This window comes from Canis lupus, chromosome 23 (assembly GCF_048164855.1).
Source record: "Canis lupus baileyi chromosome 23, mCanLup2.hap1, whole genome shotgun sequence".
Classification (NCBI taxonomy): domain Eukaryota; kingdom Metazoa; phylum Chordata; class Mammalia; order Carnivora; family Canidae; genus Canis; species Canis lupus.
The window spans coordinates 16,179,650-16,203,089 of NC_132860.1; the positions used below are offsets into that span (position 1 = coordinate 16,179,650).

The following is a 23,440-nucleotide window of genomic DNA, read 5'->3' on the forward strand; positions in this document are numbered from 1 at the left end:
ACCTGCCACAAGGTGACTTTTTCAAAGGGCGATCCTGAGGAGCTGGGACTGTAAGGAGTGTGGCGTGGTTTCTGCACGCACGTGAATATCCGTGTGTGTCCTACACACATGCCGCACACACAGGTGGCAGGCGAGATCCACGTGGCAGTGCAGGTACACACAGGGTGGAAATTCCCATCCACGTCTGTGCTCTGTGCGGCCCAGGTGGTTCGGGAGTTCTGGGCCTACCGATGCCCCCCCAGAGACCGTGGGAGAAGGAGCTCCTCCCGGCTAGGTCCTGACCTGCTAGCTGGGTGTTTGCATTTTGTCCCTCCCTTCTGTCCATGGTTGACTTTAGTTGCTACTTTTCCATCTCATCACTCTTACCCTTTATCAAAGGATTTTCAAAAGAAGTCGGGTGGGGGGATCCCTGGGTGGTGCAGCGGTTTAGCGCCTGCCTTTGGCCCAGGGCACGATCCTGGAGACCCGGATCGAGTCCCATGTCGGGCTCCCGGTGCATGGAGCCTGCTTCTCCCTCTGCCTGTGTCTCTGCCTCTCTCTCTCTCTCTCTCTCTCTCTCTCTCTCTCTGTGACTATCATAAATAAATAAAGATTAAAAAAAAAAAGAAGTCGGGTGGGGTCTTGGAAAGAGCATAAGCTTTGCAGGGGCACAAGACCTGACTAAATCTTAGCTCTGGGGCCCGCTGGTCACGTGACCTTGAACCGATTGCTTAGCCTCATTTTTATATCTGTAAAATAGGACTGATAGTAATTCTTTCTACATATGAAAGGCATATGTAGGCATATGTAGTCATAAAAATTACACAGCAATGAAATGATTGATACTCTGTAAATGCAATTATTATTCTTTGGGTAAGGTTTGGGAAGACAGGATAGCACTGCCGTTTAGAATGTTGATTCTGAAATCAGACAGAGCAAGGTTCCTTCGTAAGCTTTGCCCCTTAGGAGCTGTGTGATCTAGTGCAAGTTACTCAGCCTCTCTGAACCTCAGTTTCTTTATCGGTAACATGAGCATACTAACAGACTTCTCCCATAGCACCAGACCAGTGTTAACACAGCCTGTGAACTAGGGATGAGGTGCTTGAGAAAAATTACGATTCCTGTTTGGGGATGTGGCCCAGAGTTAACATACCAGCTAAGGCTCATTGCATGCACACCTGTTTGAGAGGCATAATCCTAGATCGTTTGCTTCCTGAATACAGGAACCATGGCCATTTGGCTTCATATTGAACCCCAGTGCCTAGCACAGCTGTTGGCATAGGCTAAGTACTCACTAAGGTTTTGGTTGAATGACACATGATTATATGACTTAGGCAGCCTAAGCCCTAGCCTTTAGTGTAGCGCCTGACATAGAACGAGACCTTAGTAGATATCCAAGTGTTTCATTATTCATAATAAAGGAAGGTGTGTCTCTAAAAATAAATCAGCAGGACCCAGCACTCCATCTTCACAGATCACATGGGCTTCCTTCCTGCACAGACCAAGGGTTGGGTTTCCTTAGTTTCTACCACAATGTGCCTGGTTCACTGAAGCTGACAATAGAGAGCCAGGCCTAATTTAGACCCTCCTGAACAGAGGAGACTGGACTTCCCACATCCATGGGGGTCCTGATGTCCTGCTTGGGCCCATTTGCCATCTTCCTCTTGCCTTTGAAGGAGTACTGAAACCTGAGAACCTTCCAGGCTGACAAGAAAGAATTGTGCTCACCATTCTAGGGCCCAAGGCATCAATTTTTTATGAGGTTTGTAGACAATCATGACAGAAGACTGGGCTGGCATTTTATTTTTCCAGGTTTCTTGGCTTGGACCTGGAGAGAGGAAAAATGATTTAGAAAAGGCTTTTCCTATCTCAGGAAGAACAGGTGTTTCCAGAAGCTACCAGAGCCTGGAGCACCAGGAGAAGAAAATGGGAACAATTATTGTACTTGCACCACTGAGGTTCATTCAAGGCCAGGGTCATGGCTCCAAGCCACAGGATGTAGGAATCCATGGTCTAACCCAAGACCCTCACTTTGCAGATTGAACAGGCCTGGGCCCCCAGGAGGATGGGATTTGTGCCAGGTCAGTGGGCATCTGGGGAGGAGATGAAGCTTGAACCCTTGTGTGAGGCCTGCTGTACTCTGTTCCCCCAGGGTGGGAAAAGCCTCAGTAACACTCGTGAGTGACCACCCTGCACAGAGGCAGGCCTTTGGTGGGGGGCAGGGTAGCTGCTATAGTCCGAATGCTTGAGTGCCTGCAAATGTATACGTTGAAATCCTAACGCCCTGGATGATAGTATTAGTAGGTGGGACTTTGGGAGGTGATTAGGTCATGGCAGGGAGCCCTCATGAAGGGGATTGCAGAAGAGGCTCCAGAGAGGTCCCAGCCTCTCCCACCTTGTGAGGACTCAGCAAGAGGTGTCAGCTATGATCCAGGGGGCCCTGACCGGAACACGACCACTCTGGCATCTCAGTCTTGACTTCCTGCCTTTATAATTGCAAGAAATTTACTTCTGCTGTTTATAAACCTCCCTGTGTGTGGTGTTGTGTTATAGCGGCCCAAACATACTAAGGTAGTAGCAGAGAAGCTAAGGGCGTGCTCAGCTCCTGACTGCAGGGTGCCCAGACTCCCCACTTGAGCCCCCTTTATCCTGCGCCACAGCCCCCATCACTTCAGCTAGCCCGGGGAGTGGGGCCAGGGCTGGGGGCTGAGGTGGCCCAATTGGAAGATTCCCATTGTGAGGGCCAGTGGAGCCAGGTTGAGGGGCGTCTCGGGCACCCTCAGATCCCCTGCAGGGGGCCCAGCAAGTCACACGCCAGCAAGGCTAGAACGAACAGCTCCTGGAATGGAGGCTCTGGAGACGGCCAAGACCCGCAGAGGTCATTGTTCTCTAAGTGACAGAGGCAGTGGAGGTGGGGTTCAGGGCAGACGTGGTGACCAGTTACGTGAGGGAGAGTTGGAGGAGCTGGCCATGGGCATGCGTGGAGGTGCAGGCAGTTGTTCAGGTGGTGACAGCCGCCCCCTGCCCGGGGAGGGGAAGAGCTTGTAGGTGTGGAGTGTGACGGTGAGAACCCTTGGCAGTCACAGCGTCACCCATTAATCTCAGCTGGCGGGGAAGGCTGTGGTGTTAGGACTGGACGTGGGGCAGGCAGGGGAGCCTGCTGTTTGCCTGGTTTTATCAGAAGCAACGTGGCATCTCTTAAGTGATCACATTTCTGTTTTCCGAGGAGCCTACCACTGTTGACAGGAGACTCGAGAGATTGCACAAGTCTTTTAGCCAGTGTGCTGTGTTTTATAGCGTTCCTATAGAGCGGGCAGGTTTTCTAACCCATGACCCCCCTCCAGCGATTCAGAGTCTGAGTAGACAGCACCGCCACCCTTGGCCTTTCTGCCATGACGCACGGCTGTTGCGGCCCCCGAAGGCCTGGTTTCGGGGGCGCCCGGGTGGCTCAGCGGTTGAGCGTCTGCCTTCGGCTCAGGCCCTGATCCTGGGGTCCTGGGATCGAGTCCCACATGGGGCTCCCCGCAGGGAGCCTGCTTCTCCCTCTGCCCGTGTCTCTGCCTCTCTGTGTCTTTCATGAACAAATAAATAAAATCTTAAAAAAAAAAAAAAGACCTGGTTTCTGACACCCATTTCTGCTGAGTTCGTGTGTTTTCATGATAGAGCCGCCAAGAGGTGCTGTCCTGGCTTTCAGCACTTGCCGAGGCACCCTTGTGAAAGAAGGGCCCCATCCGAAGTGGCGGGAAAGTCATAAAGCATCACGGGGGAGTTGCGGAGCAGGCCAGTGGACACCCACGGAAGGCCAGATCAGGAGCTGGTTTTCAGGGCAAAGGGAGGCTCTAGTTGTGGGAGCATCCCAGTCTGGTCTCGGAATGCCACAATCCCAAGCTTTCTAAGGAAGCTGTGTGATTAAAGGGAAAGTGGCACTGACTCATATCAGCAAGCCATCACCTTCCGCTTTGGGAGCACTTCAGTATTCATACGTGCGCGTGGACAAAACAAGTGCAAACCACCCAGGAGCTGTAGACACACCATTGTCCTAGCACCAGGGATGTAGGAGTTGCAAGTTTCCATAGCAACGAGGCAGGGAAACAATTATCCTGCACCTTCCAGGGCCCTTTGCCAAGGTTACGAGGACACCGTCTTAGGCCTGGAGAAGAGATCGTGTGCTAAGGAGCCAGAACTGACTACTTCTGTCTTTGAAATATTGACACAGAAGTGACAAAGAGTTTTTAGAACCACTAAGTATGTGTCGAATAATCTAATGCCATCCCCTCAGTTTTCAGAGAAGGAAACAGACCCAGAAAGCTTCAGCCCCTTGCCCAAGGTTGCCCAGCTTGCGGGGGGGGGGGGGGGGGTGCAGAGCTGTAGGTGCCGCCCTGGCCTTTGGGTCTTTGCCCAGGGCCCTTTCCCGCCCTGCCTCCCGTGGTTGGTGCTGGGAGCGCAGGCGCCCTTTGCCTCTGGCAGGTGCCGTGCCTCAAAGCCATGCATCACATTTTTGCAAAGCAAATTCTGGTCTGCCATTGACTTCCTTTATAGTCTAAGAGACTATTTCTGATCGATCTTCTTTTACACACCTTCCAACACTTTGGTGCTAAGGTTTTTTTGTTCTGTTTTGTTTTGTTTCCTAAGACCCAGACATAGCTTTTCTTCCAGCCTTTGGGTAAAGTCTATAATAATCAATAAATAAAGTTAAGTAATTGAGATGGATCCGTTAGTAGTTCACAGTGAGGAGTGTGTGTGTGTTTGGGGGGGGGAGGTGGTGTCTGGAACATTCTGCAACCTTTCCCGTAGCCAGTTGCCTCTGTGTTCCCAGCAATCCGATGCTGTGGCTAGTTGGTGCTTTCACTGTTGAGGCTGGGTCCTCCAAGGGGCCTGCTCAGGGGAGGGTGTGAGGCTTCTCTTGCCTGTGGATTTTCCCGGAGGTTGTGAGCAGTGACAACGTGTCAGGACGCTTCTCTTGGAGGAGCAACCTGCTCGTTGCTCAGGAGAGGCTCTGAGCTCCACTCCACCTCTGGGCTTACATGGAAAGTTCCAGAAGGAGGGTGTGGTCTGAGTCTCTCTCTTTCTGGGAGGCTTTTCCCAGGACTAAAGTGAGTATAGGAGCAGAGAGGAGAGGAGCACGGCTCCCCCGCTGACTTAACCACACTTCAGGGCAAGAGGAGCCCTTGAGAGGAAGCCTTGTTGTCAGATCTGAGGGCAGAACCACACGCTCCAGATCGATTTGTCCTCAGCACTGGGCCCTGCACAGAGCAAGGGCTCAGTTCCCACGTGCTGACTGAATTCATTCATCTGGCAAGACCTGAGTGCATGCTGCTGGCCCAGGGAGGTAGCAGAGGAGAGTTAAGGTGCTGCCCTTGGGGCGGAGCAAAGAGGGGAGCCGAGGACCCCAGAGTTCCGGCGGTGGGACAGTGGGGGATGGGGGTACCCCTGCCAGCAAAGGAGCACCTGGTGTTTACTGGGGTCTCCAACCTGAGGCCTGGAGTGGGAGGCCTGGCAGTGCTGTCCAGGTGGGAATGATACCCAGGCAATTAAAGAAGGCAATGGCAGGAGTTAGGGAGGGGGAGTCTAAGCACTTAGGAGGCGTGCAGCGAGGCAGGTGCTTCCCAGATGGTGTCTCCTATAGGCCTCCCAGAGGCCCAGGGAGGCCCTCATTAGTATATGGCAGTTGGTAGATTGGCTGTTGAGGTGAGCAGCCTGCCTGAGGCACACGTCTCCGAGGTGAGGATTTCCCCTCAGGTCAGAGGGATGGACACTGTTCCTTCCATCAGCAGAAGGGAAGCTGCCTGAGCTCCTGAAAGGAGCCCCTAGGGTCGTTGTCCCCAGCAACAAAGTCTTCGCCTCAGTTGCTGTTACTGGGAGGGGCTGGTGACACCCCAGTTTCTCCCACTGTGCACGTTCAGGCCTAATGCTGCGGGCCTCAGCCCAGCACAGTCGCTGGTGTCAACAATAGAGGGACAGATGCCCCTGGAGGCTCAGCCGGAATGGTTGTGCAGCCGGAAGAGCAGCTCTGGTCCAACTAGTGCTGCGCAAAGGGAGCTGGTCTCCGTACCGAGTGAGTGGCCTTCTCCGCCCCAGCCACGGCCTGAGCTTCGATGGCAGCAGGTGGGCTGTTTGTAGCACTGACCTTGGGCTCCGAGCCAAGTAATCAAGGTGACCGACAGGGGCTGAGTTCTGTCTCCGCTGTTGGGTTTTTCTGTGACCCTGAGCTAGTCACCCAGACTCCCCAAGCCTTGATTTCACCGTCAGTAAAATGAGGTTGATCCTAAGTAGGGATCACCATGGGCTGTGATGAGAATGAGCATAAATAAGGTGGTTAGAGCACTCCGCACAGTGGCTGGCATGTAGTAAATGCTCAATAATCGGTAGCTCTCATGCTCATTGCTGTGATGGTATCAGACTAAGCTGGTCGTGGGGCTGGGCTGTAAGTCACTCGGGTGGCTGAGTTTATATTTCCCAAGGAGGCACAGTGCACAGAGACTTAACGGTAAATAGAGCCATCAGGTTTTATGGCAGAGGACTCCAAACTTCCCTGTCAGAACACTTGGGAAGCTTGTCAAAGATTTAGGCTTTGAGGTTACCTCCCAGGCCCTCCTCTCTTCCCAGAGATTTCTACTCATGGGTCTGGGGTGAGGTCATGAATCTGCATTTTTAATAAAACCCCGAGATGGTTCTATTACAGGAAGTCTCGGAACTAGGTTTTGGGCAGCAACTGCTTTATAAGCTGTTTCCTCCAGCCCTGGCCAGCCCGGCAGCTGGCTCTCCTCCATGGCTGGGCTATTTCTGTCTAATCACCAGGAGCTATCATCTCACGTTGGGCTCCTTTTCCTTGGGCAGCCCTGGAGACATACGGACAAATCCTTTCCCCTCTGCTGCCTGTCTAGACACCATGCAGACCTACAAAATCACCTGTCTCCTGGAGACCACATTTTCTAAGCTCTCTCCTAAGAAACATAGTTAGATAAAGAGGATTTTTTTTTTCTGACTTGGAAATCCATCTTAAAATTGTTACAAAGATATATTTGTTTTTATTTGTATATTGAATGGATTCCTGGCAAGTATACACTGGGTGGCACGGTGGTTAAAAATACAGGCTGTGGCAATGGACTGCCTCAGTGGGTTTGAGTCAGGCCTGCCCCCTCATTAGCTGAGTGACCTTGGGCAAATGATGTCACCTCTCTGTGCTTCAGTTTCTCACCTTTGGAACAGGACTAACAGAAGTACCTGTCCCATAGCATCATTATGAGGACTGGCCGAGTTAAAACTGATTAGTAAGCATTTCCAATATTGCCTGACCCATACATAGCGAGCCTTCTTTGGAGAGAGTAAAATGTGACTGCGGAGACAGCCCAAACAAATCCAAGGGGCGTAAGCATTGCATACATTTGGGAAAATTAAATAAGAAAGCAGATAATGATGCAAACTGGCTTCAGCCAAGTCCTATTCTTCCCTGACACACAGTTCTGCCTTGAAGCACCACTTTGGGATGCTCCGGTCATTTTTTTTTTTTCCAAAATAAAAATTAAATCACCATGATAGTGGTGGGGGAAGCCCTATCCGTGACCATCATTTTGCTTAATCCCACTACCAAATTCTGGGAGAACTTCTCTTAGGAGAATTGCCCTAACTGCATTCTAGTTAAGTGGCACGCAGGGACCAGGGAAGTTTTTTCTTGTTCTCACTTCCATTTCCAAGACATGGAATTGCTGATGGTCTTGGCTGGTTTCCTCAAGCTAAGGAGCTATAAAGGAAGAACCTGATGTGACAAGGGGGAAACTAGCAGAGGCAAGAGGAGGTCATGTCCAATCAGACCTGTAGTGATGATGAGAGATAGGGGAGGGAAGCCCTGCTCCTCCCCATCACCTACCTCTGCCAGGCCGGAGCATGCTTCGCCTTCCTGGGGAGGCAGGACAGCACCGCGCCCTAGCACCTGGGCCCGGGAGCAGAGAGACCTGGCTGGGCAGCCTGGCCTGGTGCCTACTAGCTGTGTGATCCTGGGAACTTCGCTAACTGGTCTAACCCTTCGCTGTAGAGAAAGTGATGGCGTCTCTATCACTGAGTTGGACCAAGTAATGTGTGTAAAGTGCTAGAACTCCATAACTGAAAGCTTTTATTGCTCAGTGGTTTTTTCCATGTGCCCAATCAAGCCCAAAGTCTTGATAATTCAGGTCTTTCCCTATACAGGACCCTTAAAAGTATAGGCAGGAATAGTTGGAGAGAGAACATCCACCAGCTTGTTTGGACCGACCCATGAATTACCCTGTGTGTTTTTGCACAGGATTCTAGATGCTTCATAGGACTTTAGTAGGGACCTGATGGAACAACTTGTCTAGTCTCCTTAATTTAAAGATAAGGAAATGGAGGTTTAGAGTGTGAACAGCCTTTCCTGGGCCACTCAGAAGACAGTGGGGGAGCCAGGGCCTGCATCAGGTCTGCTGGCTTCCCGCCCCACATTGTGCCCACTGCATCCAGCTGTGTTCCTGTCACTCTAGAGAAGGCCTGGGCAGGCTCATTATGTGGCACTGCTGCATACAGAACATCAACAGAATGTAACATTTAAAGGCCACCAGCCTATCTCGCAGGACAGGTGGCAGGAGTAATTTGTGTCTGCAGTTGCATTTGTAAACACAGCGTGAGGGACACATCAAGAAGCCAACGAGGAATGCACAGGTTCTAAATTTGCCTGCTAATTAAATTGAAGGAAATGCTAATGGCAGAGAAGATGGATGGGGTGGGGGGAAGATGGAAGTTTTTGAGTTGGGCAGACATGGCAATCTTGGGCCGGGATGGTTCTGCCCCTCAGTGGGGATATCGATGGCTTTGGCTCGGCTACTCCTATTTCATCTGTCTCACTGAGATCTTGAGGACAACATAGGGTCATATTTACCTTTGCATCAGCAGCACGCAGCATAGGGTCTGGCTTGGAGTAAGTATTTAGGAAATATTTGTCGAATGACTGAGTGGTTGAAAACCATTATTCAAGGTAATGGTGAGATCAAATGGCTGGCCAGTAGCTCTCTCCTCCTTTTATAGTACATCTACCGTCTACTCACATGCCTCCATGTTTAGCATGCAGAGGGCTCTGGGAGATTCCAGGGTCATCCTCTACCTCTTTGAACATCATCCTCCCTTGGGAGCCATCACCTTGGTGACAGAGCTCACCACTGGAGTTTGCTCGTGCTAAATAACCCTGGTTAAGAGCCTGGACCAACTGGCCATGGCCAAAGGTCCGATGCCAGGCTCACATTGCTACAGCTCAGGTCTTGGCTTCATACCTTTTTTGCTGTGGGACCTTGGACAAGATTCTTGACCTCTCCATGCCCCAGTTTCCTTATCTGTAAGAGATATGCTGAGGACAGAAAGAGACAATGCACAGTGCTGGCATCTACTAAGGGCTGAATCCATGTGAGGTCTTTGTACTATCATATCTCGAGAGACCAGGGAAGGTGACGTGTCCCTTCCTGCTCTCTGCCAGGTGGGCGGTAAGCAAGCCCTGAATGTGTGCCCACGTTCGTTGCCTTTGTTTAGGAGCACAAAGGAGAGCAGGAGATAATGAGGTGGAGAGGAGAGGAGTCTATTAGAAATGGCACCAGGAGAAACTATCAGATACACAGACGTGCGCCAGGGCAAGCCTGTGATTGGCTAACCTTTCCATTCTGTTTCCTTCATCCATAACTTGGTTATTTAAAGTGCAGGAAAAAAGCCAGAATATGCTGTTCTCTTTGTATAAATGAGGTTTATAAATAGCTGTTTTGGAGAACAGGCAGTGGAGAGAGAGAGAGAGAGAGAGAGAGAGAGAGAGAGATTGGGATGGCCATTGTGAGGCCTGACTCAGTGCCACGGGGGCCTGGCTCTGCTGATCTGGAGATGTTACACATGTCTGCCTCTGAGTGACTGTCCCCTTATTCCTGGTGGCTCTTCAGGGAGACCTGCAGGACTCAGCCTTGAGGATAAGTAGAGCTGTGGCATTTGAATGGGGTTGGAGGGCACTGATGCCATTGAGTTTGGGACAGGGCAGATCTGGGTTTGAATCCCACTCCATCACGTGCCAGCTGTGTGACTATGGACAAGTTGGCTGGTCCTCAGTTTCTCCTCTATACACTGCAGGTAGTATTATATCATTCGTAGTGTTGCTATGAAGGGGGAACTCATTCCTCCTGAGAGCAGCTCAACGGGAGTTCTTGGTAGCTTCGGCAAGGTACGCAGGTACTTCTGGGGCCAGACAGCTGCAATATTTTCAGGGGCCTATAGATTCCTTAAAGGCTGGGGATTAGCTGGGTAGATGGAGGACAAGGTCAATGTGCTGGTCACTTTGTTGGGGCAGGTATGTCTAGGTCCAGCTTTGGCCTTTGAACAGGCCCCTAACTTTGAGCCATATGACCTTCCAAAGGATGAGTCTAATTGTTATTATTATTAATGTAAATATTAAACATCCTCATTATCATCCACTTAGTCACCTGGCATTTCAGTTTCCATCAGCGATAGAGACTGCAGATTATCTGCTGCTTAGTTCCTACTTTGGCCTTGCTGAGAGGGGAGGCTGAGGGATGTGTTAGCAATTCAGTCTTCCCGATGCTTTGGTTCTCAGTCATGGCCCAGCCTTCAGAAAGCCCTTGGCCTGCAACTTAATGACACCCCCAACTTTGACCAGTGGCCAGCCTTGCACCAAGGGCCAAGCAGCTCTGTGAGAAGCTCTCCACGCTTTCTGTAGAGTTAGAGCTTTGGATACTATGCATTGTGTTGTTCAGAATGATCTGAACTTAGGCCTTGAGCACTTGGGCTCTCATCATGACTGATGAGCTTTCTCATTGGATGAAAGCTTGCCATTGGATTTCCTTCTCAGCTCCAGTTCAGTTTTATAAGCATCAACTGAGCACCTACTATGTGGCTATATGTGTGTGCCTGGTAGGAGAGACAAAGAAACAGCAGGGTGGACTGGGAGAGGCCAGGATCCCAGCTCACCTATAGTTGAGTGCCTCTCCACTGCTCACCCACTGTGTGGCTTTGGAATTATTACCCAAAGCCTCTGAGCCGGGGTCTCCTGGATGATTATTTAATGGTTTTCAGAATAGAGAAATGGCTCCATCTCAGGTACTCAGAGAATGATAGTCATGCTTTTTTCTTCTTCCCTCCACTCCCCAATGTCTCCAACAACCTTTTTTTTTCCTTGCCTTCAAGGAATTTACCATCAAGTTGAAGGGTCAGGCAGAGATACAGACTAAACATTTCAAAATGGTATCAGGATGGGAGTGAGTACAGGATATTCGGGAATACAGAGATGGACAGCCAAAGATGGTTTCCTTCCATCAGCCTTGGAATTTCAGGGAAATGCTGTGTCATGTGCATGTGTCAGGTGCATATACAGAGCTGAGTGTGTACATAGCCCACCTGTATCCCTCCCCCGACACGTGCATGCATGTGTATAGACACACACACACACACACACACACACACACATTCATACCTATCAGAAGGGACCTGACATGAAGCAGGACTTACCCCAGTGGTTCACACGCAGAGCCCTTAATGAAGAGGTAAGGACAGAGTTAAAGGTGCAAGCAGGGCATGGTGAGGTGTTGAGACTCATGACAAAAGGAAGCTCTTCCATACCTAAGGCTGATGTGACAGGAGGAGAAATAGTGTGACTAGGGCGGAAAGAGTCTGAGCCTTGGAAGTGATGCTGCCTGGTGGGAGCTGTAGGCACAGGGGGACACAGCTACTGCCAGAGATGTGGCCCTAAAGTACCACAGGAGAGGAGGAAATCTGATCACTCTCCTACTCTCTGACCTGCTGATGTCTCCTGTTAGCTGAGTCCTACTGAGGGAGGCTGAGTGATGCCACAGGCAGGGGCCTTCTGCCTGGGCACAGAGCTTGGCAGAGAAGGGTGGAGAGCAGGATCTTGGGAGGGAGTGCAAATCTTGGGAGAGAAAGAAAGCAGCAAGATGTGAGCGCAGGTATGTACGCTCATGTGCAGGCACGCACAGGCTGGCAGGAGCTTCTTCCTGCAGGGCACTCAGGGCTGCGGAGGACCAAGCAGGGGTGGTGCCACTGGCATGATTTCTAAGCCTCTCCCACATGTTCCCACTGCCAGACAGGACTCTCTGAGCCCTTTAGGTGGGGCTTCCTTCCAGGGTTTTCTCAAAGCCCATAAGCTGTGATGCCTCAGTTTATTCATGAGGAACTATGACTGGCTTCCAGCCTTCCTGGTCTTTGCTAAAGGCACCTGTAGGTTCATACATTCTTGAGATAAATACATGTGTAGTGTTTTTGTCTTTCCACCCTAGTGCCATCCTAAGGAGGTGCGGGAGGTACAGTGGAAGCCTCAGGCAGGGGCCTGTAGATGACCCCAGACATGTTCTCAGAGTATGCCCAGCTGGGAGTGGACATGGACACCACAGTGCTGTCCTCGGTGAGTGAATCGCCCCTACCCTCACCTCCTCAAGCCCTTAAGCTCTCTCCAACTTGGCTTTACCTCCTTGGCTCTGCCCCCTTCAACATCATTGGTCTCACCGGGGATTTTGCCAAGAACTGGAGCTGGCAGTCCTAGGCTGAGCTTCTAGCCAGCACCCAGTGGACAGCAGGTCTGTAGGATCAGTTGACAAGAGCTCTTGTGCTCTCCATTGGCTGTCACAGCTGGCCAGTGGGGCCATAGGTTATGAATACTGAAGGATGTCACAGACGATTTAGTCCAGGTGGTAGGCAGCCTAGGATGGTGGTCGGCAGCTCTGTCTCAAACCCAGCTCCGTGTGGCCTGGGACATCTCCGCAACTATATGGTCAATTGTCCGTCTCTCCATTTCCTCAGTAGGATGTGTGCAGCACACCTGTTTTTATCGGGTTGGCTTCCAGAAGGGTTAACTGCAAGAGGCACCCCGGATAATAACAAAGCCAATGGGCCTGTGTTGCCCATTAGCATGTTGAGTGTGCCTGTTCAGAGTGGTGTTTGGATTTGGGTTTGGTTAACATTGCCCAGATATGCTGAGAGAGTGAGCCTTGAGGCCTCTCCTGGAGGCAGAGACAAGGCCCCATCATCAGCCAGGGCAGAGAACTGCCTTTTTGTTTACAGTGGAGGGAAGGCATTTGTCTACTTCATTTAAAAAGCGCCTTAAGTTATTGAGTGTGTTAAAGATGACGGAGCTGGTTCTCCTCCCTGCCCATTTTAGGGCTCGAATTAGGTCTCTCCAGGCTTCTCTCTGGCTGCCCTGGGCTTGCTGTGAGGGGCATGGCAAGCCTGTGCACGGGAATGAGTCTGTGCCAGGAGTGGTGCACGCCCGGCTCACTAGCCCTGGAGGATGAGGATGGCCTCAGCTCCAAGAAGAGCTGCACCTGTGGGGCTTGGGTTCTTCTGTGGCACCTGAGCCATGTCCCAACTGCCCTGCCCAAGAGAGTCCTGCAATACTGAGGACTGGACTCAGAAGAACTTCTGGAAGGTGCAGGGGCGTTTCTGTAGAAGAATCCACATTGAGTGTGAAAACCAAGGAGAGCTGCACGCACACACTCATACATGAGCACACACCCATGTGCCGTCACATACACGCACACATGCATGTATACATACACGTTTGCACAGACACATAGTAAACACTCCCACACTGACACAGACACACTTATATGCCGTCTTTCTCTTTCACACATAGACACACTCTTTCACACACACTCACATACACACTCACATACACTCGTACACACACAGCCTCACATATACACCATCTCACATGCAGATACATGATTAGAGGGGATCCCTGGGTGGCGCAGTGGTTTAGCACCTGCCTTTGACCCAGGGCGCGATCCTGGAGAACCGGGATCGAATCCCACGTCAGGCTCCTGGTGCATGGAGTCTGCTTCTCCCTCTGCCTGTGTCTCTGCCTCTCTCTCTGTGTGTGTGACTATCATAAATAAATAAAAATAAAAAAAAAAGATACATGATTAGACACGTAGCAAACACTCTCACACATGCAGAGACACACACCTATATACAGTCTCTCTTTCACACAAAACCACTCTCTTTCACATGCACACACACTCTCCTCCTACCCCTGCGTACATACACACTCTCTCACACACAGACACATGTGGATCATGTTTACGCAGAACAGGTTCACCGTTAGAGGAGATTACTGTCGGCATGTGCCGCACCCAGCTAAAGCCCCTTTTGGATGACTTAGATTCGTTTGCTCAGCACAAACTGGGGGCAAAGCTGGCAACTCTGTGCCCTGATTACCCAGCCAGTTCTGGGACAGGGCCTCCGGGATGACAGAGATACCAAGCATGAGGGCAGGCTGGGCTCCTTCCAGAGCAGCTGGTTCCCGGAGGAATCCCAGCCTGCTGTGACATGGTAGTGCTTGGATTGGATGAATCTTCTATACATCAGATCTTGTTCCTCAATGAGCCCACACGCAGCTGCTCACTTTCCTTGAAGGGCCAGCACCCGAGGACGTTGGGGAATTTGCATGATATGATCAAGTTCATCCTCTCTCCACTCATGGCTATTCTTCTGTCCTTTGAGGAGGCACTTACCAGGTAGGCAGAGTAGGGGGGCACCGAGATCCTGGCTTTGCAGGAGGATTGATTTACATTTTCATCTGGGCTAGCTGTGTGACCCGGGTCGAAGGCTGGGGCCTCAGTTTTCTAGTCAATAAAGTGGGGCAGTTCATACCTCTCTTTGGCCTCTTGTGAGGTTTAAATAAATTAGCTATGGAAAGCCACCAGCACTGCAACTGGCATACAACAGGTGCTCAATAAATGGAGGAGTCTTCCTTCTCCTGACTCTGCTTTACATAGTCCTGCAGAGGGGCACCTTCCACGTACACGAGAGAACCAGACTCATTCAGACACAGGTGTCTGTTCATGCAGCCTGTGCGGGCCCAACCAGCTCTGATGACAAAGGGACACGATTCTGACCTGCTCCTTTTTGACCTGGTGTATTTGTCAGGGTTCTTCAGAGAAACAGAACCAAGAGGAGATATATATATATATATATATATTTTTTTTTTTTTTCCTAAGGAATTGGCTTGCATGATCATGGAGGCTGAGAAATCCCAACATCTGTAATCAGCAAGGTGGAGACCCCAGAGAGCTGGTGATGTAGTTCCAGTCCAAAACCCGGCAGGCTTGAGTGCCAAGAAGAGTCCGTATTTCAGTTCCAGTCCAAAACTAGGAAAAACACTAATGTTCCAGCTCCAACAGTCATGCAAGAGGAGTTCCCTATAACCTGGGGGAGGGTCTGCCTTTTTTTTCTATTTAGGCCTTCAACTCATTGGATGACAGCCATCCACACTGGGGAGGGCAATGTGTTTGGCTCAGTCTGCCAATTCAAATGTTAATCCCATTCAAAACCATCCTCACAGACCTATGCAGAATAGCATTTGACCAAGTATCTGGGCACCGTGGCCTAGTCAAATTGATGCATAAAATTCACCACCACACCAGGTATCTGGTGAGCTCACGTGTCCGTTCATGGGTATCCTGGTGCAGCAGCAGGGCAGGCCGCAGCCTGAGGACATCCTGGAGCTTCTGGTACCCCTGGAATATGGCAGAGGCTGTCCTCTGCAGTGACAGAAGAACATGGCTTGGGTGGGCCCACTGGCCATCCAGCCATGGAAATAGCAAAGAGTCTTAGCCAAGAGCCATACCAACCCTGTGAGCCTCTCTTGGTGAGAGAAACACCAAAGCTTTGCCCATCAGCTTGTCTAAAGTGACTCTCATTATCTTCCACTCCCCCGTCCCCTGGACTTATTACCAATCTTTGTCCCATGTTCTGGACCAGAAGCCTGCTTGTTGTCTTTGAAACCCCCGTGTGTCTCCTCCCTCACATCCTGTTTGCCTTCAAGTACTGCCAAGTTTCTTTCTCCTTAATAATTTCTTCTCAGATCCATTTCCTTTTTCTGCCCTGCATCATCCTCCAGGTCCCATCTACTGTCATCTCTTGCTGCTTTTCTGCCTCTTTCTTCTTGTCCTCAGCCTTGTCCCACAGAGCCTATCATCCACACTCTTGTCAGAGGGAGCTCCTCAAAATAAGAGATCCAACTGTGTCATTCCCTTATGAGTTTCCCACTGCCTAGTAGAGTTTGCAAGCACATGCCCTGAGGGCCAAATTCAGCTCACCCTAAAAAAAGAAAAAAGAATTTGAACGTCCTTCCATCTGAAGGGTGTATGGCTTCTAGTTTGCCACAGTTCTCACCACTCATGTCGTTTTGTACCCACTTCCCTTCTCTGTTACTTGACCAGTTCCTACAGTCAAAGGCCCAAACTCCTCAGCATAACATTTGAGTCCCTCACAATTTGGCCTGGGGTAACCTTCTCTTTATTTATAGGCAGTTTTACTAAGCACCTTGTTTTCTAGCCATCCTGGTTTGTACCCTTCCCCAAACACACAGATTCTTCCTCATTTTCGTGGCTTTCTCCATGCTGCTTAGTTTGCTTGGGTGGCCTTCCTCTCTCTAGACTAATGGCTAGTTCCTCGTTATCCTCTAAGACTCAGTGCATATGCCATCTACTCTCTACAGTTTTTCTTTAACATTCTCTAAATCTCATTTTTCTCCTCGGTAAAATGGGGTAATCAGAGGACCTAGTAGATGGGCTTGTCATGAGAGGTAAATGAGATAACCTGTGCAAAGTGCTTCCCACAATGTCTGATATACAGGAGGTGCCTGGTAAATATCCAGCCACCTGCCTGCCTGGCATCTCGAGATGTCAGGGATTTTGGCAGGGGTAACAGGGACTCTGCTGTCTGTCTACAGCCAGGGTGACTGAGTTTGACAGGCTCTTACTACTCAAAGTTCAAGCAAATAGAGGGTGATTGACGTCCACCAGACAGTAAACAGGAAAATAGCCCATTGCAGGTGCCAGGCTTGATGGGGTTATGCAAGATTGGAGGCAGGAATTTGTTATATCCAGAAAGCTCTGTTCCAGGAAGCAGAACAGAGAAAATGAAATTTGGTTTTATAAATACTTTTAGACCTAAGGTTTCTTAATAAATAAATAAATAATCTTGAAGGAATTTAAATATTTCATAGCCTATTGCTCATGGCCTGGCACCTCTTATTGGTGAACTGTAGTGGCGGAGGCAGTACTCTGTGGCATCTGTTTGCAGTTGTGTTGAATGAAGCTCATGTGGACATTTACTTAGGAAAAGTCGGTTAATTATAGAGCCACATAGGAATAATAATTATTGTCCTTGTTGGGTAGTGGAATGAATTGACTACATCAGACTAGACACTTGAAAGGCAAACAGGTTATCTGCAGTCATTGCAAGAAATCCCCAAACCAGAGGCAGACCAATAGGTGACATTTGATCTAAAAATGCCTTGGATAGTGAAATACAGGTTCTGTGCCAGATTTTCTTTTTCTTTATGCAGAAGAAAGCCATAGTGGAAACAGAAGCAGATGATTCTTGGCTCTATTCTTAGTCCAGGGTTGGGGGCACCTCCAAGATAATTATGACTTTTGGAAAGATCACAATGCAGGGAATGTAGGCATAAACTTGGAATGTTATGGGCTGGGAATATTAAGGTCACTGGCAATCTGATGCCAAGGCCTGAAGAGATGTGTATATGAAAATATAATCGACAATGTTGAACCCGTTCCTGGAGGAGGCATCTACACAAAAGGAGAATTGCCAAACTCTACGTGCAACACCGTAATAGACATTCAAGAAACTAGTCAGGTGAAGTGTATGGTATGTCATAGACTGTGTGGCCGCCCAGCAAGATCTGGTATGCTCCTGTGGGAGGGTTATACTTCTCCAGTGCCTCTGGATGCCAGGCCTGGCTGTGCAACTTTTTCTGGCCAAGAAAATGTCAGCAGGAGTAACATATGTCATTTCTAGGTGGAAGCTTTAAGGGCCAGTGTATCCTTCTCTGTGCCATGGGAACAATGGTCAATGTACAGGTTCTCCATCACCTTGGGTCCCCGTATGAGGATGACAGTGAAAACACGGGAGCAGGGCTCCTGGTTGACCCATGATGGGCACATAGCATGAGTGAGAAATACACCTTTGTTGTGTAAGGCACTGATATTTTTGGGTGTTTGTGTTATTGCAGTCTCACCCAGTCTATCCTAACAAGCACATTATATGTTTAAGAGGAAGAATGATATGGCATTTTTTATTTCTGTGAACAACTAGACACATTCTGATTTTGGTAGCAGAACGACAATAAGAGAAGAAAGTATCCATCAATGCCAGAAATGGACCCACAGTTGAGTTTATAAAGGAACAATAAGGACCCCAAGAGTCTACTTCTAAGAATTTTCAAATTTGTTCACAAAGTAACACTATGTCACTTTCACACAGATACTCTCTTACCCATAGAAATGATCCATCCATAACCAGTCCCATGGACTGTGGGGGAAAATGTCACATAGGAAAGCCGCCATATATCATCTGCCTTTTCTTCAACCGCATTCAATTACTTGCTCTTCTCTGATTACATCTTACCTTTGTGACTTTATATAGGCTTGATCCTATGCCTAGAATGCCATCCTTCTCTTGATCCTTCAGCATCCTATCCCTTTAGTGAATGCTTCGTGGTCTTTTTCTTTCTTTCTTTCTTTCTTTCTTTCTTTCTTTCTTTCTTTCTTTCTTCTTTTTTCTTTCTTTCTTTCTTTCTTTTTTTCTTCTTTCTTTCTTTCGTTCGTTCGTTCATTCTTTCGTTCTTTCTTTTTCTTTTTTTTTAAAGATTTTATTTATTCATGAGAGACCCACAGAGGGAGGCAGAGGCACAGGCAGAGGGAGAAGCAGGCTCTCTGTGGGAAGCCTGATGCAGGACTCGATCCTAGGACCCAAAGATCATGACCCGAGCTGAAGGCAACACTCAACCGCTGAGCCACCCAGGTGCCCCAACATCTAGTGGTCTTAGTGCAAGTGCCAACACTGATTCCAGGGCTTTTCCCAAATGCTTCCCCAACTCCAGGCAGATGAAAATTTCTTCCATACCTTTCACCTACCAACTGGACACTTCCATAGGTTTGTCTCAGAGACAGCTCAGATGTGATATGTTCAACACTAAATCATCAACTCTTCCCAAGCCTGTCTCTGCTTTCTGCTTCCCCCATGTCCACGAATGACTCCACCACCCATTTAGTAATTAAATCTATAATGTAATGTTCTGTATCATCTCTCATTTTTTCCTTCTCATCTCTTATCCAACTAAGTTTTACTAATTTCACCTTTGAAATGTTTCATGAACATTTTTGTTCTCATTATCACTGTCTCAGTTTAGGACCTTATTATCTGGCACTGGTTTTAATTTGACAACTCTCTTATTTACTGTTCTCTGCTTCTTACTTATCCCCCCTCTACCACTTTTAGGGTGATATTTCTAAAATATAGATCTTCTAGAAACTTTGGTGATTTCCGTCATCTTGAGTGTGATGTTGAAACCTGCTGGCGTGACATTCTGGGCCATTTGAAATCTGCTTCTCCATTTGGCTGTTTTTCCTACCACTTCTCCTCCTCACTTGCCTATATTCCAACGACTCCAGAATATATTCTTGTATATATAAATGTATGGATTTTTTCTTTTACCTCTGAATTTCTATATTGTTTCCTCTGCATAAAATTCCCTCCTCTTCCACCTTCTTTGATAACACTGCCTTCACCTTCAAAATCCAGTTCAAGTTTCATATCTTCTGGGAATCTTTCCTGGAAGCATCAGGCAGGATTTCTGTCTTTTTCCTAGTGCTCCCTAGGGCTTGTGTTTATACCTCCCTTGAAACATTGCGACTCTCTGTGCCAGCTATGACTTGAGAGTGTCACCAAGGCAGAGACCGGGTCCTATCTATTTATGTATGCCATTTGTTTGGTAATCAGGAATGTGGAGTGATTCCCAATATACATGTATTAGATAGTTTTGTAATAAGCAGCCTCCCAAAATCAGTGATTTAGAACAAGAAATATTTATTTCTTGCCCATATTAATGTTGGAGACTGTGTGAGGCTGTTGTGGTTGCTACAAAGCTCTGCTAGGCTCTGTTCCATGTGTCTTCTCATTCTGAGACACCGGCTGAAGAAACAATTCCCATCTGGGATGTGCCATTTTCCTGGAAGAAAAAAGAAGCCAAGAGTCCTCCCAAAGCCATGCAATGTCTCCCAAAGCTTCATCAAGAGCATAGATTACATCATATCACATTGGTCAAAGCCAGTTACATGCTCAAGTCCAGTGACAATGGAAAAATATTCCCCCATAGGATTGAGGGGGCACCTCAAAGCAATGGCAGACAGCTAATATTTTTTGTAGACGAGATGGGGCTAATAAATGGGAATTATAATATACCCCATTGCAATGAGCTTGTCAGATCAAATGGACTCACGCTGCTGAAAAGAGCCTTAAATAACCGTCTGTTCAATTTCCTCATTGGTTGAATATTTGGCATTTTATACCATCTGGCATTTGAATCCACTTCTTACTTTTGGAGAATTCTCTACTTTTGAGTCTTGGTGGAAGTAGAGACTGATCAAAACAGCCTCCTACTAGAGAAGTGATTTGCCAGCCTTTCTTGTATTTAGGCTCAGGTCCATGGTTGGCCTGTGTCATTAAGATGTACATTCACAGGCTTTGGGTCAAAGAGCTTCACATTCTTGGGGCCCTGGTGGCTGCAGTGTGGTAGCAGCACACAGTGTCAGTAGTGTTGGCAGTTCTGGAGGCTGGTTCTCTACCGAAGCAAGACGTGGGGTGATGTACTTAGTGACATAACTGAGCCCCGGGTTCTCTAGCTCTCCTGCCAGTGTCATAAACCACTCAATGTCTCTTTTATTAATTCATTTTCTGCTTGTATTAGCTAGTGCTGTCGCTTACATCTGTGCATCCTGGCTCACCTGCCAACTTTCCCATGGAGGTATTGGATAGGGTAGATAAGAAGGTCAGCTGGAAAACCAGTTTTCTCAGGTTCTCTGCTACCTCTGCACTTGGGGCAAGTGACTTCTATATGCTTCACTTTCCTAATCTATGAAGTGAGGCTTATGATAAGACCTACCTCATGGAGTTTCTGTATTAAAGGATATATACACCTGAATGAGGTTCAGGATCTCTTATGATAATTGTAATTCATGAGAAGGCTAAATGACTTTCTCACGTTTATAAATGCGTTGGCAAAGTAGTCCAGAAGCCAGACTGCCCAAGAACACTATGAGAGATGTACAATTATTTTTTTTCTTTTTATTTAAGGATATTTTATTTATTTATTCATGAGACACACACACACACACACAGAGAGAGAGAGAGAGAGAGAGGCAGAGACACAGGCAGAGGGAGAAGCAGGCTCCATGCAGGGAGCCCAACGTGGGACTTGATCCCAGGTATCCAGGATCAGGCCCTGGGCCGAAGGCAGGTGCTCAACCGCTGAGCCACCCAGGGATCCTACATGTACAATTATCTTCTCCACTTCACAGAGGAGAAACTGAGGTACAGACAGTTTAAAGGACCTGCCTCGGATCACACAGGGAACCAGTAGTAAAGCAACAGTAAGACTCAGGCAAGCCAGCACCTAGAGCTGTTCTTTTAGCTGCTGATCTAGTGGGAGAGTACCCACTCCCACCCCTGCCAGCCACACACACTAACCGCCACCCAGGTAAGTAGCCTACTTCCCACTCCTCCCTGATCCAACATGTAAGGCATCTCCAGAAAGACCTCTTTGCTATTATCTGAGCAAACCTTAAAGTCTCAGAGATGGATCCAGGCCTCTCTGGCTTTAAAGGAGAAGTCGCAGGTTGGGTCCCTGGCAGTGACCTCTGAGATGGAAGTGGGCTTGCAGGAGGCTCGTGAAGGATGGCTCTTAGGATGCACACCTCCAGGAGGGGGAAGGGTTAAGTGGAGGAAACCTTTGTAAGCCTTTGGAATAAACTGTGCCTGTCGGGCATGTAATAAGCAGTATGGGAGTGTTTGTTAAAATATCACCCAAGAACACTGGTCCAGGGGCTCTCTCCAGGGGGCCTGCCCACATAGCGGGGAAGGCTAGCATGGTATGTTTCTCCCAGTCCTTGCTGATTAGGAAAGTGAAGGATATAGAAGTTACTTGCCCCAAGTGCAGAGGTAGCAGGAAGCTGGTGGCTCCTGTCAAGTACTTGTCTGGCAGTCATGCCACCAGTTCCCTCCTTGGGTATGAAAGCCCATCGTTGGCTGGCACGGGGCACAGTTGCTGTCCACTCTCACAGTGGGCAGGACCAATCCTTACCCACAAGCTGTATATGCCTCCAGGAGGGAGAGTACAGGTGAATGGATTTCCAGGATGCAGATGGTCCCGGGGAGACCAGGCCTCAGGATTTTCCCAATTGCACTTTGATGGATGGATGGGTTATAGCCCTTTCTTCCTCTGGTTTTTCCTGTGGACAGAGAGGGATGGGGCTGAGATGCACGGAAATGGGAGAGGGCATAGAATGTGGTGGTGGCAGGGAGTCCTACCCTGAGGGGAATGGAAAGAAGGCACCAGTCAGGCCTAGGGGGCCCTTTGTGAGTCAGAGAATAGGTTCCTGGCCTGGGAGAGTCCCTTTTGCCAACCCACATCCACTGCCCATTGGTCTCTGTGCTGCTCTGGGCCCCAGGGGGCTGATCTCTGTGGATTCCATCCTACAGGCTTGCATGCCCCTGGTTCCCAAGGGGGTGTGATCAGTGAGTGGCATCAACAGGAGAGCGGAGGGTGAGAGACTGGGGTATTTCATCTGCAAGCCTCATCCCAGCAAGGAGTACAGTGGCTGTGCTCTTCCCCCTACCCCAAAGCTACAGTTTCTATCACTCCCTGGGGGACCCCCTCTCCTAACCCCTTCACGCCCGAGGTGGTGATGACCCCTCTTCTTGCTAGCCCAGGCTACCTCTCTCTCTTGATGTCCTCCAACCTTGCCCACTTTATAAATATCCTCATTAAACTGTCTCGGCTAGTTTTCTTCAGGGAGCCTGACCAACAGACCCCCGTCGTGGGCTGACCCAGGGTCAGCAGCAGCACCCCCCTCCAACCACAGGTGTCCACACCCAGAGCACAGTCTTACAATGGCATGAGGCAGCCCTGGGTGGGCTCTGGGGATCTTCTCTGTTCCCTATGGGGAGTGTGCCCTCTGTTGCCAATAGGACACCTGGCTTTGGTTTTATCAAGGAAGCTGGGAGGATCTTTTAGCTGTTGCAGCAATGGCCTTGGAGAGGAAAGCGGACAGGAGAAGTCTGGCAGCACTGGTGCACCCAAAGCCAGGGGAACAGGCACCGGGATGTTCTGAGGGACACATGCCTGGAGCCTCTTCCAGTTTTTCCTGGTCTGGGTTTAGAGAAGCTGATGGGTGCAGAGCTCCCTCCTTATCCTAAAATGACAAACACTCGGCTCTCAGGCAGTTGATCTATGTGTTCTGACTTATTTCTCTACTGGAATCCTTTCCTAATGAAATGCCACAGATCACAATGCCCCCCCTCCCCCCCGCCATCAGTGTTATCATGTGTCCCTATGTTCGCGAAGTTGCTTCTCTGTGTCTTCAACTTTGTGGGA

General features: G+C 49.1%; 1 protein-coding gene across 3 annotated transcripts in view; it reads left to right on the forward strand.

Moving 5' to 3' along the window:
• GALNT18 (polypeptide N-acetylgalactosaminyltransferase 18) overlaps window positions 1-23,440 on the forward strand; it is a 337,820-nt gene that overhangs the window by 70,905 nt on the left and 243,475 nt on the right. Inside the window, exon 2 of one of the 3 annotated variants that reach the window (XM_072794063.1) lies at window positions 12,264-12,388. The exons of the other annotated variants lie outside the window; for them this stretch is intronic. Within the exon in view, the coding sequence (XP_072650164.1) occupies window positions 12,264-12,388 (125 nt within the window). The remainder of the gene's footprint in view (window positions 1-12,263; window positions 12,389-23,440) is intronic. 3 annotated transcript variants of the gene reach the window in all.